Source organism: Sceloporus undulatus, chromosome 1, assembly GCF_019175285.1.
Source record: "Sceloporus undulatus isolate JIND9_A2432 ecotype Alabama chromosome 1, SceUnd_v1.1, whole genome shotgun sequence".
Classification (NCBI taxonomy): Eukaryota; Metazoa; Chordata; class Lepidosauria; order Squamata; family Phrynosomatidae; genus Sceloporus; species Sceloporus undulatus.
In genome coordinates, this window is record NC_056522.1 from 142831827 (window position 1) to 142851950 (window position 20124).

Below are 20124 nucleotides of genomic sequence, written 5' to 3' on the forward strand. Positions count from 1 at the left end.
CACTCTTAATTCCAGTTGCTTATTATAAGAACTACTATTTTACTTGGATTGTTTTTCTCATCCCTCTTTGTCTTCCTTTTCTTCTGTGTTACATCTTTTAGATTGGTAGTCAGTATTAGTATCAGTATCGATTGGAATCCTGCTGGGACATTGCATCTTGGGGTGTACATCTATGGGGATTAGAACTGTGAAGTTGTGAAACATCTGTATACACTAGAGGGCTGTTATTGTTGTTGTGTGCCTTCAAGTCATTTCTGAGTGATGGCAATCCTAAGTGAACTGGTCATAGGTTTTTCTTAGCAAGATTTATTCAAAGGGGGGGTTGCCATTGCCATCCTCTGAGGCTGAGAGAGTGTGACTTGCCCAAGATCATCCAGTTGGTTTCCATGGCTGAGCCGAGATTTAAACGCTGGACCAGAGTCCTAGTCCAATACTCAGACTACTACACCACACTTGTATTTTGAAACGTATTGGTGCCAAATGCACAACAGGATGGATGCACAATTGGATCACTGTGTATCAGTCCTGATGAGCATCACATTGGTCCCACTGTGTATCAGGTACCAATGCACATTGGGCACTTTGTGAGTGTCCTATAACACTTCTTCACAATTCAGTAAGAGGGTTGCTTAGTCCCTCTGCTACTTAGCTAAGTATACACAAAGTTGCATTATGTAAAGGATCATATAAGAGTCCAGCAAGCAGGATTAGTATTAGCATTTGAATAGTATGCAGACTGTTCTGGAAGCCTTTTCAGCTGAAGAATGGAGTTCAAAGTCTATAAATGAATAAACTACAGTATTATTAAAGCTAACTACATATGGTAGAGCCTGTTCATGAGTCTAAAGAGGAGATAGAGAGGGACAACAATTTAGACAACTATTGGACACAACATCTCCTTTTTATAAGGGCATCCTTTATTCCTTTCCTCTGGAACAGGGTGTGACTCACATGGGCATCCATATGTGTTGGAGCCCAACATTCCTCAATATTGGTTATAGTAGCTAGGGCTGCTGGGACTTTCAGACCAACCCCATCTAGAGAGAGAGTGTGATTCCCACCCCTGCTTTAGAACATCAGAACAGACTATCAAAATAAAATAGATATCACATTCCTTGAATCCTTCGGTTCTTGAGTCACTATATATTAAGAGCAAGAGATTATTTGATAGAACCTCTACTGCTCCAAAACATGTTTACTGCATATACTCGACTATAAGTCGACCTCATGTATAAATCGAGGGCAGGTTTTGAGGCCAAAATTATGCATTTTGATATGACCCATGTATAAGTCAAGGGTAAAATGTAGAGGCATGCAACCAAGGATGTAAAGAATGAAGGAAGTAAAAATGATGCCAAAAAATGCTGCTATTTTACTGTCCAAGCATTCAAAAAGGTCAGAAGCAGCACCACAGTGGAGCGAATCCCGGGATGGATTAAGCTCTTACCTTTTGCATGTCTATTCAGGTAGGAAAATGGTTCCTGTTTTGACTTAAGGTATAGCACTTGCATTGACCTATGGATAAGGTGACCCAGGTTTTAGGGGTCAATTTTTTAACTCAGATTTCTAGACTTATACATGATTATATACAGTAAATGTTTTAAAAGATTAAAATATTTGTATTTCATTTTTATCTTATTCTATCTATGCCATCATACATAGATTCCAAAGGCATACCTTCCAATTGTCTTGATTTAGCAGGGGCAGTCCAAATTAATCCTCTGCTGTCCCAGTTTTTCAGATGTTTTTTTAAAAAATATCCCCATTTCTCTCTCCTCTTCCCACTTCCCCCTTTTTGTCCTCAGCTTACTTCATTTGCTATAGACAGAGTTAAAAATGAGAAAGTAGTTTGCACACAATTAACTCAGCAGGAGGGAGGGCAAAGAAGGAAGCAGAATCTTGCCCTTCCATCTAGCTTCAAGCAAAGGTAAACTGTTGCATCTTCTTTTAGTTTCACTGTTTTTTTTTTTCCATGAATAGCTTTTATCATTTTGACCACAGTCTGTTGTTGTTGGACTACACATTTCCAGTTTTAAGCTGTGAAATACTACAGGGTATGCAAGTGTAAACAGTCGAAATATCACCTGGAGTTGAAAATACAGCTGGCCCTCCATTTTCGCGAGGGATCCACACACACACACCGTGAAAACGGAGGCTTGTGCTTATTCAAGCCCCGGTGTGTGCGGCCATTGCAGAGGTTGCTCCTCTGCCTATATTCAAAGGTGCATATCTGAGATCCACACATTAGGAGGGGCGACTGTATAGTCCCTTGGCCTTGATGATCTGTCCTTCAGACCATTAAGCTCATAGACTCTCATTGGCAAACTGCAAGCATCAAAGGGATATGCTTGTATTAGCAATGGGTACATTTAGATATCATGAAAAAGTAAGTTTCCACAGGGCCCTGGTTTGCTGTGGATGAGCCAGAGCACTAGCTTTCGCTTTCTAATTGCTCTCATTTGCAGTAGCAATGGCTAAACCAGTGATTGCTAATGGGTCTAATATCAGCATGGCAATGGGTCCATTTCAGGTTGTAGTCCAAACACTGAACCAGCAAATCCAAGATGCTAAACTTATTTGGGGGTGGGGGTGGTAGTTAGAAGTCAGCACATTTGGTCAACTCCTTTAAAGTTCACACTAAAACCCAGAATGGATTCACTATCCCACTGACATAGAAGTCACCAGCCACTGGCCAGCTAAACAAATCTTTGATATCACTCTATGGTTTGTTTTTCATGCTATCCACATGCTTCATCAGGCAACACTCTGGTTTGTTTCAGGTTAGCTACAGAAACAGGCCAAAGACAAATTTACTGACTAAAATGGAGTAGGGATTCTGGAGGAGTCAAGGCTCACAAAAATAATCTTGGAGGCCACATGCAGCCCCAGGGTGATATCTTGTTCATTCCTGGTGTAGGCCATGTTGAAGGAGAGATGGACAAATAGTGGGGCCTGGTAAAATGCCCTTTCTCTCATTCCAGATGGAGGACACTTGAGAAGATGATAACCCTTAGATGACATTATCTACACTCAAGTGCTGTTACTCATTACTCAAAGGCCTACATCCTGAATTATCTTTTTTGAGAGCTTTTTGCCCCCACCCTGAAATGCAAACAGGAAAGCCCTTTATCACAATTGGAAGCCACTTCTCTGCCTTTTAAACGTTACTTGATCAAAGGCTTCACCCTACTACAAGGTCTTGAGCCTACAGCCCTCCATCAAACTAAAGGAGTAACTGAACTCTTCCTGAAACTAAGGTTTAACTTTAAAGTTATTATTATCCCAAGACTTCATATCCTCTGCATAAAACCTTTAAGAATTCCTATGCTCATTCCAAAATGTTAGAGCAGGACGCAATTAAGTAAAATTAACAAGAGGAGTCAGATGGTCAACAGATAAAAATTGGTTCAAATAAGGCATCACATAGTAGTGAACTTCAATTACATGAATGCACAGCTATACTTTTTAAAAACAAATAGATAATTACCTTCTTAATTACTTGTTTTCAAAAACTATGTCATATTTTGCCTTCATAGTGAAATCTATCAAAGCTGCAATGCTGAAAATAAGTACTGTGGAACAACGTGGGACTTATTTCCATATCAGCAGGTAAGATAGCTATACTACATTATAGGTTTTGCTCTGATTATTCCCTTGTAATAACTTGGGAACAAACAAGTTAGTGCTTAGAAACCACAAAATGCAAATCTCTGTGTAACAGTAAAATGAATACTTTTGCTTCATTTACATTGCATTCTTATGCAATAAACATATCTTTAAAAATGAAGGTTCAGTTCAGAAAACTCTCCAAACTACAGACTGATGCACTCCCTCCAAGTTGATATGAAATGTGGAATAAGGGAGAAATCTATTCATTTTGCAGTTTGCACCAAATTATGTACTTTCAAACCATTACAGAAATAGAAACAATTCATCTTTATCTGGATTTTACAATGCAATTTCCCATTAAAATACTGTATGTATGTACACCCAGTGTTTTTCTGCTCCAAACATGTTTCATATCAGAATTATTCTGTGGCCCATGACATACTTCCCAAAAGAAGGGGAAACTGTTTGCAAAACCTTGAATGGAAAAATGCAAAGATTTTTTCATTAAAACAGTCACAGACACACACAGTAATTCAGAAATGTGAAAAAACATGAAAGAAACCAAAACTGCCACATCTGTTTATCCCTCCTTCACTTCCAGTTTACTATGAAGCGCAGTTCACCACAATATCCAAGCGGATACATCCTGGATTGTGAACTGTGGTCCTCTCCAAATCAGACACAGAATTGATTGCAACCATTGATTTGGAAAGAATCTCTAATTTTAGTCTGCTGAGTCAGATGTCATGCAAAACAGTGGTTTATGCTGAACAGAAAAGGGAAAGGAAAGATGGGTGACAGGGAAAGAGGGAGGAAGAATGACAGCCATGGTTCAGTCCTGAACAACCATATGCATTTACTAGGTTCAATGTATCACAAAGAGCTATTAACTTCCCCATAGTATATCTTAAATATGCCCTTTTAGAAGAATGTACAACTGAAATATTATTGATTAATTGGAAATCTTAAGGCATAACCTTAATGCATTCATTATACATATGCTGCAGACAAGGCAAGGAGACTGTAGACATTGAGAGAGTTCATGGGAACTGAATGTAGTCCATTTCTGTTTGGAGCATTATTGCTGCAGAATATTTGGGACCTATCCATTTTGGGTTCCTCCATTATGAAGAGCACATGCACCACAACAAAAGGGAAATACTGTATGTCATGAGCCACAGATTGAGTTCTGATAAGAAGCAGTATTTGGGCAGAAAAATACTGGATGATGTGGTAATTGTACAGATGGGATTTCTTCACACGTTTGACACCAAAGTATTTACTTAAATTTGGAACGGTTTTTCTGCCCACATCTTGTAAACACATTTATTTATTCTCCCCTGCCACGCTCACGTGTGCGCGCGCACACATACACACACATGTTCCAGCTCCTTGGCCACATTTTTGAACCATAATGAGCTCTGGCAACTAATATTGTTATTTATTTCAATGCCATTATGCCAAGTTTGATGTGAGAACATCATGGATGCATGTTAATGGGAAAATATGGAGTATCACAGAGAAGCCAGACTCAGTGGCAATGAGACCATGGGCCTGTGAGCAAAGAAGAGAAAAATAGTAGAGATGACCAGCGTGCACCAGGGGAATGAAAGACACCTGAACAAGATACCTGGTAAGTAATATGTATGGTGAATCATCCATAATGGAAGCCTAGTTCTACATAACACACATTCTTCAAACCTCAAAGCAGGTTACAAACCGATTCAACCCAATATAATACACAACATTTTAAGAAATCTCCCTTTAGAAACAGGGGTTGTAAATCACTGTCATAGAAAATTTCTCCCATCAGCTCCCCACAGAAAACATCTCAGACTTCAGCACAAAGTTGAAAACAAGGACTTCTAACGACTCCACCAAAACAAAGTAACCGGTTGTCAGGATTGACAGGGTTTGCCTGCTATAGCACTCATGTGTTTTATAGGAATCTTTAGCCAGGGGTGTTATTTTAAGAGATGAGCAAATGGGGAAACCCCATGGCCTAGCCAATAAAATATGAACTTAAGGTGCAATGAAGCACTCATAAATATGACGCTGAACAAGGGGATTCATTGTTTCGAATGACCTCCTCCTTTTGCCTAGCTTCTGATCTCAGCCTCTCTGTGTGCGTCATGGCAGTCCTCATCCTTTAACCTGTGGTTTTCAGAAAGCAAGCTACTATGTTATTTATGGCCAGAAGCATTAGTAGTTGCTCTGTGTACTCCCTGTACACACACATACCGAGAAGGGATGGGGTCTTTCCGTGTGTGTTTTACTTTGCTAGGATGAAAGAGCTTGCCTTTGGAACTAAGGTGGTTACTGTACTGTAAAGAGATCTGGGCAATTCATATCCCTCCCTCCACTTGCAAACTAAATGGAATGGCCCATCCCTCTGCATCCCACAGCCGAACCCACCCTTAGTTATAGGGATATAATCAGATTTGATTCTGCATATTATGCTTTTTCTTCATCTAGAACATTTCCCCCACCCTAATTATTGCCCTCTTTCATCCCCCAAACCAAACCCACCCCAATTAAAATCTGTTTACTTACAGGTCAAGCCATGCAAGTGAAGGTAAGTTCACAGGACAGCGAGTTAAGTACAAAATACTGCCTCCTCTAATTCCATGTACAGAGGCTAACTGGACGAACAGCTGGGTCTTACTTTAAAACTTGTCATGGGGTATTCCCCATTTCATCCGAGGGCAACAAGCTATCCTTGCAGATGCAGGGCTGGGCAGGCATGTCACACACACCTGTCTTCTTCTCCTTCTTGATTTATTACTTAAAATAAGACATCCATGCAATGCAAGGCAATACATAAACAATACATACTTACATAAATACCATATATAACATGGACACATAACACAAATCTTATTGTGATTTTCTAAGATGGTATGGTATCCCCCCCCCCCCCATTTCTATCTAGATCTTCTGACATCTCACATTTTGCCCCTCAGCAGCTGTTCATTCTCCCTAAAAGCAGGGCCAGCCCTGGAGAAATTTTGCGTGAGGCTATGGGTTTCACCACACTGTCGCTGATATTAAGAAAACAACAGCAGCTCTTGATCTGTAAACTCTGTTGCCACTGTTGTATGCTTTCAAGTCATTTCTGACTTATGGCGACCCTAAAGGTGACCTTATCATGGGGTTTTCATGGTAAGATTTGTTGAGAGAGGGTTTGCCTTTGCCTTTCTCTGAGGCTGAGAGAATGTGACTTGTTCAAGGTCTCCCTGATGCTAATTTCTAGGGTCTTTATTATAACTATGTCCAGCAGGATATCGTTTATAAGAATAAGTTGTTACCAAAGGGTTAGAGAAACAAAAAAATAATAGTACAAAGCTCATTCAAATGATATTGACTTCCGAATTTATGTGGCAGCAGAGAGCCAGAGTGGTGTAGTAGTTTTGAGAGTTGGATGATGATTCTGGAGACCAGGGTTCAAATCCCCACTAGAGCATAAAAACCCATTGGGTGACATTGAGCAAGTCACATTCATTCAGCCTCAGAGGACGGCAATGGCAAACCACCTCTGAAGAAATTTGCCAAAAAAACCAAAACCCCTCTATGATAAGGTCACTGTAAATCAAAAATGACAAGAGCAACAACTGAGTTTCCATGGCTGATTCCTCCCCTATGCACAACATTGCCTTCATACACAGGGAGGGGAAACCTTGCCATTCCACCTGCTGAGATGGAGAAAAGGAGGGGTATTTGAAATTGTGCACACACAAGTTTGACTTCTCACATACAGTACATGCATGCACAGGCATGCAATTTCCCACTCCACCTTGAATGGACTTGAGGATAAAAAGATAGCCCACTCTTGCTCCTGTTGTTTCATCACTTTTTAAAGCCCAAGTCTCCATTTGTAAGGGAAGACCATCTCCCTTAATGACATCAGCTACATTCAATAAGGGATCAGCTGAGAACATGAATTTTTCCACTTTGGATTGAAAACTCCTTATTCACCATTTTTATTTTTATTTTTTACATCAGGGATTACACTTTTCTTTACACTTTTACAGTACCCTTTATCAGGCACTTCACTTCCCCATGACATGCTTCTTGCAAAACTCTGCCAGCCATCATCCACTCAAGGTCTTTCTTTGGCTCTCTCTCAACTAAATATGTCTCACAAGATCCTCACAGGATCTCCACACCCATAGATTACAATTCAGCTCTTCTGCCAGTTTGGTCTTTGTGTGGTCTGCCTTTTATGGTAAGAAGTACACAAAGCAAGACGCCTGGGGCCTACCTTTCCCACATTTCATAACTTTAAACTTCAGTCTCAATAAAACTATATTTGATTGACTAAACTGCCTTTTAAAAAAGGAATGTAATTCCTAGCACTATATGGTACCTTGGCTCCAGCCCTGAGTACCAATCATCCAGTGTGGGAAATTTCCAAGTTCAAAAAATAAAAGTAAGTCATGTATGGTCTTAGGACAACATTATAAATATCATTTTTGTGCTCTCCTGGGGAGGGGTTGAATTCTCTATGTTTGTCTATGTTGACCTTTAAAGCCTTAGAATGACCAGAGTACCTAAAGCATTGGCGCACTAGAGTGCTATTTTAGGGTCCTCCTGATGTAATGCAGGCAATACAATTTCCTGCAAATGCATATTCTCCAACATTTCACAGATTAAAAGCAGGACATGTGGGGCCAAGCAACAACATAGTGTGGTCAAGATGGTGAAAGTTATTAATGAAGAAGTCACACAAGCTAGAAGAGGCCACAGCAGTTTGCTTTTGCCTGAGCCTACTGGGAATAGCAAGATTCTCCTCTCTTCTCTGCTGAATTAATTGAAAGCAAACTATTTTAGCACTTTGAACTCAGTTTGCAGCAATGGAAGTAAGCTGAGGACAAAAAGGAAGAAGTGGGGAAGAGGAGAGAAAAAATGGGATATGGACAACAGATTAACTGGGATTGTCCCTGTCCAACTGGGACAGCTGGAGGATATGCAGTTGAAACTGGAAGTAATATCCTGGTAGCTTCCAATAGCTTTTTCCTCCTTCTGCTTCTTGTTGGTTGTTTCAGGACAGAGATGTAAAGATAAAAGGGAGAGCCTTCTTAATCCTGGCACTCCATTTCCATAATACACCCCTTAAATGGAATGCCAGAATGTGGCTTTTAAAAAATATTTTCCACACCAAGCAAAGGCATTTCTCTTTCTACAGGTATTTTAGATTTTAATCTGATCTAGGACTTTCAAATCTCTGCTTGCTTTATTTATTGTTTTTTTTAAACTATGTTGCTGTATGAGCTGCCCTAAGAGCATTTGTGTTGCAAGGGTGGCATATAAACTCAGTAAATAAAATAAGACCAGACTATATTGTTTCAGGCTTGCTTCCTTTGCATATGTGTGGAAGACTCATAATTTGGAACTTAGTAGCAAAGGAGCAATGATCCTCACCCATGGTTATTTAGGCAATGTGTTGCCCTGCCCTACCAGCCATACCATATTTGATAGAAAGTGAACCATACACAAAGAATTAAAACCCAATAATGGCCTCTTGAGTGGCCAATCCTCCTGATCCTCCATTTTAAAATATATTCTCCCATGATGTTCATAATTCCTAACTTTGTCCCAAATCTTGCCAAAGGAAACTTTACCCATTGCAATCTACTTCACAGAGATGTTATGAAGATACTGGAAAAACTTTAAAGCATATCAATAGAGGGAAGAATAGAGTTGAAGTTAAAGGTCAGTGAGACAAATACTTAGAAAATGGCTGCAAACTTGAATCAATTAATGAACTTTCAGGTCCAGCTCAGAAACCCATGTGGATTACAGTATCTTGGGCGTGTGGATAATGTCCATCAACTAAATTGCTAGGGCATCATACATAGGAGATTATCGCACGCCAAATTCCTGCTGGGATAGACATGGGTTGTAACCATCATCAATGGATCTTATCACATTCTTGAAAAGCTGCAGGAGAAGCTCAGATTTGATGTGGGGTACCTACTGCCCGAGTACAAGGCAGTGCAATAAGATCTGTCAGTGACGGTTACAACCTGCACCTATCTCAGTGAGGATTTGGCATGCGATTATCTCCATAGACAAAGGAGGTTCATTCGTTCACATGTCATGATCCAAGAAATATAAAGTTTCCCCTTCCTCCCATTTTGTATCTCAATCTAACAGTCACAGAAAGAGAGTGAGAGAGAATGCATATATTCTCCTATTTGGAAATTAAGACAAAGGTCTTTACTGTTGCCAGATCAAGGTAAAATGAGGGAATTATTCCTTCTCACCCACTTAAGGATAAAACACACTGGATGTAACTCACTTGGTTCTAAGGGTGACCTACACTGTAGAAATAATATAGTTTGACACCACTTTAAGTGCTGTAGGTCTATCCTATGGAATTCTGGGGTCTGTAATTTTACAAGCTCTTTAGCCATCTCTGCCAAAGAGTGCTAGTGCCTCACAAAACTACAAATCCCAAATCATGGCAGTTCAAGTGGTGTCAAACTGCATTATTTGTACAAAATAGAAGGTGGAGGCAGAGCAGAAGGGACGGTAAGCCCTGCTACCACAATGACTGGGATAAACACACAACTTCTGTGGAGCATCTTGGATAGCTACAGAAATAAGTAAATTAAATTTAAACCTTGTAGCAAGCTGCTGCTCTAGTATCTATGCTGAAAATTTGAATCCAGCCCTTTCCTCTGGCCTTCCTAGCTGCCACTGCCCTGGCTTTGGAGGGAGGAAAGAGCAGCCTGCATCCACTGGACTTAATTTCCTCCCCATCACCATCTTCTTTTCCTTGCAGGTTGTGTCTTTTTAGATTGTAAAACTGAGGACAGGGAACTGTCGAATTAACAATTGCAAGCTGATAATGTAAAGTACCATGTACACTTATGGTGATGTATAAAAAAGAACATCATTATTGGTGGACCAATTATCTAAAAGAACAGGGCAGCAAGCTATCCCACAAAGTTCTCCCTCTAGTTTTTCTAAGCTGTATTTCAGTGTATCTGTACATGACTGTTTTCCCCCTCCCCTGTCCTTCAGCTTTACTTAAGGAAGATAGTTAAGGTAATTATTGAAGAGGCTCAGTGCTTGGTAGGGTGCTGAGTATGAAGTCAAAAAAAAGGGCAGGAAATATGTGAGAAATGGTGGCAAAGACAAGTAGCAGTCAGCTGTCTTTCAAAGCCCCAGGGGAGTCCTGGTGGTTCTTATTAACAGCTTGCTAAGTCCCTAATGCAAATTGTTGTTCAAAAGAAAAGAAGAGGGCAGGAAAAGAAGAAAATACAGAGCAGGATGTGACTGATTTTTATACAATGAGGAATATTATAGAGGGAGCTGGTAGCAAGAATATGTTCTTCCAATGAAATTGATTTGTGAGAGGCTCAAGACACAGAACTCATGAAATTCAGCCATAAAAAGACATAATGATGACCACTGGTTTACAGCTTTTCAGCAGGTTAAGCACAGTCATGAAAGATAGCTCTCTCTGAAGCAATTAACAGAGTTGTTGGGAAATGTTATTTTTACTAATAGCCACACTATCTGCAGGATTTTGGGAGGTATAATCCTCTGCTCCCCAAAAAGGATGCTGTTCTTATCAGTGACCCAGGGTGATTGCGCCCTTTGCTTTAATTTACAATGATCTTAACAATGATTTGCCTCTGATGTGTGAACATCCCATGTATGGAGAAATGTTGTGCATTTTATTAAAGCTGAGTAATTTTTTCAGAACAGTGTTTCCCAGTTTTGAAGATAGTTCATTTTATTGTATTCTTATTGCCTTTGGGTTCATGCATTAATTTTTTCTGTTTATTTATTACTCAGAAATGCTCCCAACATTTCTCATACTGATGCTACTGATTTCCCTTTGATAAGGTATTATCCCCCTTTTACAGTACAGTAGTTATAATATGTACTTTATAGTAGTAAAGTAACACTTTTGAAATTCAATTAATTTTTACATTAGGGTACAGAGAAGATAACACAGTAATCCAGCACCGATGAAAATAAGCAATCCACTGTACATGCAAGTTAAACATTTGTCACAATGGTCAGGTGTATAAAGGTAGTCCTGGCTACAAGTAATGTATGAACGCTACCAGATAAGGGTTTGTTTAGGTGGTACCCAAAATAGGTGATAGATTGAGACCAAAACCTTAGCACAGTCTTCCTTTTGATCCCGTGAGATAATGCACCAAGCTGAGTGACTCTGTGAGCAAGTATTTGGTTTTGTATAGCATAGCAGGCAGAAAGAAAGACACATCAAATTACAGCATTTAAAAAAGGATGAAGGAATCTTTTGGAACTTTTAAGACTGCCCAGTTTATTTCAGCATACGCTTTCTTGGCCTCTGATTCACTTCTTTAGATGCATATAGTACAGTCGGCCCTTCTTATACACAGATTTTTTATACACGGATTCAAGCATACACGGTTTGAAAATGTTCCAAAAAAGTATAAATTTACCTTGATTTTCCATTTTTTATTAGGGACACCATTTTGCTATGTCATTATACTTAATGGGACTTGAGCATACACGGATTTTGTTATACACGGGAGATCTTGGAACCAAACCCCAGCGTATAACAAGGATCCACTGTAATATTAAAGTAAATGGGTTAGTTTTAAAGGTGTCACAAGAAGCCTTCCTTCTTCTTTTTATTCTGAAATAGTTAATTCAAATTAGAGTGGCACAGTAGTTTGAACACTGGATTATGACTCTAGAGACCAGGGTTCGAATTCCTGCCCAGCCATAGAAACCCATTAGGTAACCTTGGGAAAGTCATATGCTCTCAGCCTCAGGGGAAGGCAATGGCAAAGCTCTTCTGAACAAATCTTGCCAAGAAAACCCCATGATAGGTTCACCTTAGGGTCACCATAAGTCGGAAACGACTTGAAGGCACACAATACACATAGTTCAAATTGACAGCCTGGAGAATAATTAAAACACTTTCATAAAAAAGAAAGGGAGGAGGGGGAGAAATCTTTCCCCACAGACATTTACAGCTGCTTCTGCTTGTGCCAGGAAGGAGAGGCATGTGATAGCATGCTGTGAGATGATCTGAGGCAGTAGTGTCTGCTCTGGGTTGATGCCACCTCTCAAAAGGAGAAGCCAAAAGATAGTGATGCTGCTCCATCTCATTGCTGGCAAGACAAATGAGCAGGTAGTAAAAAACCAAAAAGCTCCTTGTCAAAGGGTTCCAGATAATGGCAGTGAATCTTCTTCAGTTGAGTGGGTCTTGAGATATTCAATAGGGCTGGCTCCTAGTGGGAACCTGGTAAAGTAAAGAGGACAACTATATTCTAACCGCTATGTCTGTAAAAACACTGTCTATGGCCCCCAGAGCTGCAAATTTCTAGCATGGCAGTTCAGTAGAGCCTGGGAAACAGAGTATCATACCCTATCCCTAGTAAGTAATTTCACATGTTATAGCTTTTCTCACATAGCAAGTACCCCACTGCCCACCATTTTATTCCTAAGAGCGAGTGATTTCTGTCACAAAAGTCTTTGTGTAGGCATGCTTCTTCGTAATACTGCACAGCACATGGTTTTCCAGGAAACAAATGAGTTGCATAAACCAAACGGTTTTTATGGATCATTTTAATCATGAACTGTGGCTCCCTTGACTTGATTTGTTTTGTTTTCTAGTAAAACATGCATTGTATGCAACCCACTACATCCCGCCCAATGTCTATGTTTAGTCTAGAAAATGTAATGATACTGAATAAACAAGTGGACTTACACTGATCTCTCTCCTAATGGTAAAAATATTAATAATTGCACATATTTTTGCATACACACATAAGTGCTCATTGACCATGTCTGCCTAACCATTTGGAGCGCCAAGTTTTCCAGGATTATTGGTAACTTTCAGATGTTTCTGCAAAAGAAAAATCTGGGCATCTTTTAAAATTCATACGGGGGGGGGGGGGTATTGTTTTCAGTGTACTTAATATACCTTGATATAGTTCAGATATTGGTAGGGAATAATATTCTACAGAACACCCACCAACTTTCTTTAAAAATAGAAATTGTATCAATGTGCACTTTTATGTTTTCTACACCAAATTTTCAAAATCATTACTCAAAGCTACCTATGAGATCTCTTTGGGCTAGTATTTGTTACTTAACCTATGAATAGAGACATACTCTGGAGACAATTAAAACAACAGGCATGTCAGATTAAGAAGAGCTTGCTGTTTATCTCAGTTTCATAAAAAAGAAAAATTAAAGCACAAGCAGAAGCAGTTTTTACAAGATTACTAAGGTCATGGCAGGTTTTTCCCCCCCTTCCTTACAAATCGCGTTGGCCCTGCTTTTGGCAAGAACTGATTTGTGAAACAAGGAAAAAGACAAGACATGAACTTAAATTAAAATGGTACCTTCACTGGAGAAAACCCAGCTTCAAAAGACATGCATCTGCTCATTGGAAAGATACTTTTTTTTTGCTACAACTAAAGAAGGATACCAATTTCATTAATAATTCCAATGACATAAAAGTGTCTGTTTTTATACATTCAATGAAGAATTCAATGATTTGTTCATTAAGATAAAGGAATCATGCTCATCTAAAAAAAAAAAAAGGGGGGGGGTTAAGATATTACAAAGCCAAATCAATAGCCCTTGCAAACTGCCATTCACTCAGAGAAAATGAAACCAAGATGAGGAACTGCTACTATCCAACTATTTGGTTTTCAGTAACCAAAATGACCATTAACAATTTGACCTTGTAATCAAAGAAATTGCGTCCCCATTTTTCACTTCCTTCAGCTTTGAAATATATACCATGCCCACAGAACCAAAACTAATGAAACAATGAATTAAGGTGTATTTTGCTGAGGGTAAATGTGAGATCCCATAAACACCTCTCCACAAAATGTTAATTATTAACCTTTGAACAAGACACCAAGCATTACCACTCAGTAACTTGCATTTATTTCGACATGATCCACTCTTGTAGAAAGCCTGTACATGTCCCACTGAAATGAGCATAAGTAATAGAGAGGCCATTCTTGGCACACTTTTGTGACATCGGCAATATTAACAGAAAGCAGTCAATGGTTTACTTAATTTGAAATTAGACTCACTCCTTCCCCACCCAGGCTTTTACTAAGGCTTTTCCCAAGTATGTCTTGTCATAGACAAATAGTTCTAAAGCATAACTCTAAGAACTATGACTCTTCCCAATGAACAGACATGATGCTGTAGAAAGCAGTTTCTTCTTTAGTAAATTGGTACACAACAAAGCAGGGAGGATGATCACCGTGTGAAAGTTATGAAATTCAAATTTTAGAAGCACGCATACAGAATATTTCTCAAAACAATTTACAAAACAAGATGCAATCTGGTGATGCTATTCTGCTTCCCAAAGTAAGGCACAGGCACAGCAGCCCTGTTCTGTAACAGATGGGAATTGCATTGAAGAGCAAAAGTAGGTTTTTTAAAAACAGCGCAGCAGGCTCTCCTATTTTGGTCTGTTTTGTTTTTTTGTTTTTAAGCCCTCACATTTTAAAAACCGAAGATGGGATTTACCTACTTTGGGCTGGGAATAAGCCCACTAAACTTGGCGTACATAGATCTTCACAGTTTAATAAAATACCTTCATGATCATTTTGAAAAAAACAGAATTTCAGGCTTTCAGAATTTAAGTTACTGTCCCTTCACTTTGAACAACAGAATTCTAAAAGGTAGTAAAAGCAATTTAAATCTTAATTTCAGGAGAGCTCATTTTCCCTCTTAGTTGCAGACATGCTTTTATAAGTGACTCTCGGGCATTTTAGGTTTTATTAGTAAAGCAAGGAAGCATTATTAAAAATTATTTTACCAGAATTCATTATTACACTTCAGACAACCTCTTGTTTCTCAAAAGAATTTTCCCCCTTTTAAGTCACATGTCCCTAAAGAATAATTTTATTACCTTAAGAGCACAGCAAATAGCATTTCTAGGACTTAACACTTCACATTTGTTATTTTTAGCACATGAATTTATAAGCAGTTGCAGTGGGCCATGATTTATGCAAATTCTTTATCACCTCAGAGGGGATTAATGTACTGCAATTTGATAATGGTCCCCCACTTTAACACATCCAAAACCAGCTCCAAAACAGAGCAATTTGATTGCTTCTGACTGAAAGTCAGAGAGACTTAAATGACTTGTTATATTTATCATAAAACAAATATTTCATATGTCAGGAATACACATTTTTCCTTTCTATATATTAATCACAATTGTCTTCTTTTGTCAGATTAACAACAACAAAAGTGTTTACCTGAATTTGCAACTCAATTCTATACATCTCATATCTACTCAAAAATAAGCTCCAATGAGCTTATTTCATTTGGACTCATTCCCAGGTAAGTGAGTATAGACTTGCCCACTTATAAATTTTCCTACATGGCAATTATATTGGAATATTAATTATTTCAATTAAACTATATAATTAGCCTAGATGAAGTCCTGACGTTTAACATAAGTGCTGCAAAGTGGAGTATGCAGAAAACCACAAGCATATATATAATACATAATTGCAAGGGGCCACTGAAAGTGATTTGGATGCAGCCACTCAGCCAAATCATACATTTTACAGATCATAGAAACCAAATACAACTGCATAGGAAGCTTGAAATTTTAGCAACGTATGTATACTCTAGCCACAGGAAAGCTCTGTATGTTATATAGAACGTAGATGATTTTAAATATTGTATTTCTTTGTTGATTTTTAATGTGGTATTATTGCCTGTATTTTGATAGCTTTGCAAAAAAGACAGAGGCAGGGATGTTATTTATTGAAGGCAAAAACTGGTAAGAAATAACAATTATCAAGGCTAAACTTGAATCATTTCAAGTGAAAGTTTTGCATGTTAATACAGAACCAAGGCACTAATTATCCTGGAAAACTTGTAGTGAAAAAAGTAGGCATTTGCTTAACAGCAAATAAATTGAATCAGGTGATTTAAACTACAGGAGACTGACAGTGAACAAGAGATACTGTTTTAATTTTCCTTCATCAAGGATCTATATCAGAAGGTGTATGTCTGAGCAAATTTTAATCTTTTTCAAGATCCAGGTCTTTTATAGGTATATTTTTACACATATATATAAATATTTAAAAACAAATTAAAAATATTTTAAATATTTAAAAAATAAGAGGAAAGAAAGAATAATAGTGTGATAACTTTTGGAAGAAATATGAGAAATTAAACTTTCAAGAAAGATCTGCTGAAAATGAAGTACTGCAAAAGTTTTAAAGGTTACTAGATTTGTGGATGGTTTTCAGTGAGGATAGAAAACAGGCATTCTGCTACCAAATAATTATCAAAGTATTGTTATACTACAAGAGTATAAAACGTTCTTGTTTAATCATCCTAGAAAGAAAAATGTTAGCATTCAAAGAGCATAGTAACCTACTATCTATTAAAGGAAATTTAGAAGACACTCTCCCTAACACATCATCCAAAAGGCAGCACAGTTTATTCACTGATGGTTAAGAAACTATCTCAGTAGTAAGCAACAATTAATCACACCTTGTACTGATGTTCTATGAAATGTATAACTCTTCAGTTAAATCCATTTCAAAAATATTTGCTGAAGAATTCATCAGTGTTTACTGCAAACCTGCATATGAAAGATACTCCCCTGCAAAAAACTTTTACGTGATAAACATAGAGATTCAATTAATAATTCGTCGCATGCTTAAAATGTCCTTTCTCATTAAAGCTTGACATGGAACCTATTTTTCCATTATAAAGTGAATTGTAATCCCATTTCTCTCCGAATCATTAAATATGTTCAAAACCAGCAGGAAGTCTCTAAAGCTCTCTCCATTCATTATGTTCACATTTTTGGTGTTAGCATTTTCCAAGTATGCAGGGAGGGAGAGAATAAACCCTTTAGGTATTCTTAAATTAGACAAAGTGGCTCTAAGTAGAATCTATGGTCGAAATGATGTAAGGATGCAAAACAACAATGGGGAAAGACTATGTCTCACAATGCTAGAAAATTCAGCTTACAACTTCTCATAGGAAAATCAACAAAAGTGTCAAAAGATACATTTAAAAATCCATTTAACAATGAAATCAGACACATGCTTACTGGGATAATATGTCCCACGAATTAGTGTCATAATTGTAACCCAGTAAACGAACCCAAGATGAGGCTGAGTATCTGTCTCTCATCTACAAAATGTGCTCTCCCAAACTATTTTCATTTTTGCCTCTTTCACCATATAACTTTATAGCCTTTAAACAATACAGCTAACTTGTCCCTTGAAGTTTTGTCTTCACACTGAAAAATGGACAACATACCACCGCACATGTTTAATTATTATCCTTATTATTACGTGTCAAGCATCTTGCCCAGGGTTACCATTTCCTTTACATCAACGAAAGAAGGAAAACAGAAGCCAAGAGAGGGGAGCTATAGAATCTGACTTTATATAAACAGAGTGAGAAACCCTTTTTGACTCCCCCCATTGCCACCTACAGCGTAGCTCCTTTTTACCATTAGCACAACTTCACCTTGTAGTATCACTACATGTTCCAATTTTGGCTTTACAAGCAGAACGGCAGGTTCTGACGCCTAGGTTGTCAAACACAGAGAAGGATTATTGTTAAGGGTGGGGAGCGAGGGAAATGAAACATACCTAAATTGACAAAGCTCATGACCATATCTGCATCATTCAGAAAGTTGGTATCATGCAGGCTAGCTAAAGGAGGGCTCTGTGTGGTCAGTGGAGTTGTGCGTGATAAGTGTATTCTCCGAGAATATCCATTTGGAGATGCAGGGTATCCCTTCCTCAGCCCTTTGCTCTCTCTGCCCAGTGTTCCCCGCAGTGAATATTCCAGTTCTTCAGTATCCTCTTCGTTTGTCATAGCATTGTAGAGGTCCAGCATGAAAAGTGGTGCAGAAGATGCTTGTTTTCCAGGTGAAAAAGGCCTGGGCCTGTGTGGTAAGCCCAGAATGGAAAGAATTTCTCTCTGGATCTCTCTTCGCTCATGGTTCCGTAACCTCCGGTAAATAAAACTGGAATGGACATGGTTGTCTCCTATGCCTCCTTTAGCAGAACTGATTAAAATCCAGTAATTCCAGAGCAAGCTCACCAGAGCTCTGAGCACGGTTTGGTCCATATTTTGCTTTTAATCAAAAACAGTGTTTTGGAGGGAAAATACCCCTATTTTCCCCCTCTTGTCTGGCTTGTTCTGATGTCTTGTGAAGTCTGGCTTCCAAGTGGCTGGGGGATGGGGAGGGAAAGATGAATTGTGAATTACCTATTCTTCATGTCAATGTTGTCATCTCTGCTCATAACATCTTGGTGATCTTATTCCTCCTCTTATTTAAATATTACAGAGATGCGTCAGGCGGCAGTTCTTTCTAAGAAAGCTGAAATTCAGACTTCCAATTTTCCACTGTTGTTACAGTTTTTTCTGCATTGATGGAGCAGAAGACCAGAACCTGGTCAGTTGACGCAGACATTCCTGTTGAATGTGAAATAGCCTGATTTTGTGATGTAGTTGTAGGAGCAAGAGATAATCTTCAGTCAGGCTGCCATTCTCAGAGTAATCTTCTCCTGCTGTGGTATCTTATCAATTAACTAACCAACACTCTTCTCCCACCTGGCGTCCTTTCCTGAATCACAGGTTTCTGACTTGATCTGCAGCCTGATGGTGTGACATCTAGTTCTCCCAGCAACCAGCTGAGATCATTAACATCTACAGAACTTTCCTTAATGTCCAGCCAATCTGAAACATGTACCATGCATTTAAAAGGCCTTTCCTTGCATTCACTCAGGGGGGGGGGGAAAGGCCCCTTTTGAAAATCCACCTAACCTCTTTCAGTTCCTTAACTGTTATTTCCACCTCTAGCAGGCAAAAACATAGCAGCTCCCTTCAAGAGAGATCTAAAAGCTAATGTAAGCACAACCCTGCTGGGAGAGAAGAGGCTTCTCATTGTAATTTGAAACGGGCAAAAAAAGGGGGGGGTGGCTTAACCCTTCTGCTGCCACACAAAGTTATTTCCCCCCTTCGTTTACAGTTCTCTCTCTTAACAGGATGAGATGTCAATCCCTTCAAAAGAACTGCAGCACAAAAGATAACTTAAAATCAGTATATAACACATAAAAATGGCTTCAGAGTCCAGTGGTCATACTGTGTGTATGTTGTATCATACTGGTTTGCATCTTGATCTAAACATGCACCTTCCCTCCCTCTAAATTCTATTAGTAGTATCAATTGTAGTAGACCCACTGAATTAATTGGATTTACTTAAGTGTTGACTCACTTTTTAACGATTGAGTCAATGGGTTTACTTTATTTGAGACTACCAACAGCTACCAGTCCAATGCAAACAACTTAAGACATTATGTAGCCCAAGATTGAATACTTTAAATTTCTATGGGTGTGATGTGGGGGTGAAGGCTGGAGTGCTTAATACATGTTTTTTGACTTGGAAGAGCACAATTTAACAAAAGGCTGCAATTATATTTGTACTTATGTGGGAGTAAGTCCCATTGAAATCAGTGAGAATGATTTCTG

The 20124-nt window shown here is 38.7% G+C and overlaps 1 protein-coding gene across 1 annotated transcript in view; it reads right to left on the bottom strand.

Annotated features, from left to right (window-relative positions):
• BMP5 (bone morphogenetic protein 5) overlaps positions 1–19478 on the bottom strand; it is a 63164-nt gene extending 43686 nt beyond the window's left edge. The window contains exon 1 of the mRNA XM_042446943.1: positions 18237–19478. Coding sequence (XP_042302877.1) covers positions 18237–18720 — 484 coding nt within the window. The 5' untranslated portion in view covers positions 18721–19478. The remainder of the gene's footprint in view (positions 1–18236) is intronic.
• Positions 19479–20124: the final 646 nt, after the last annotated feature.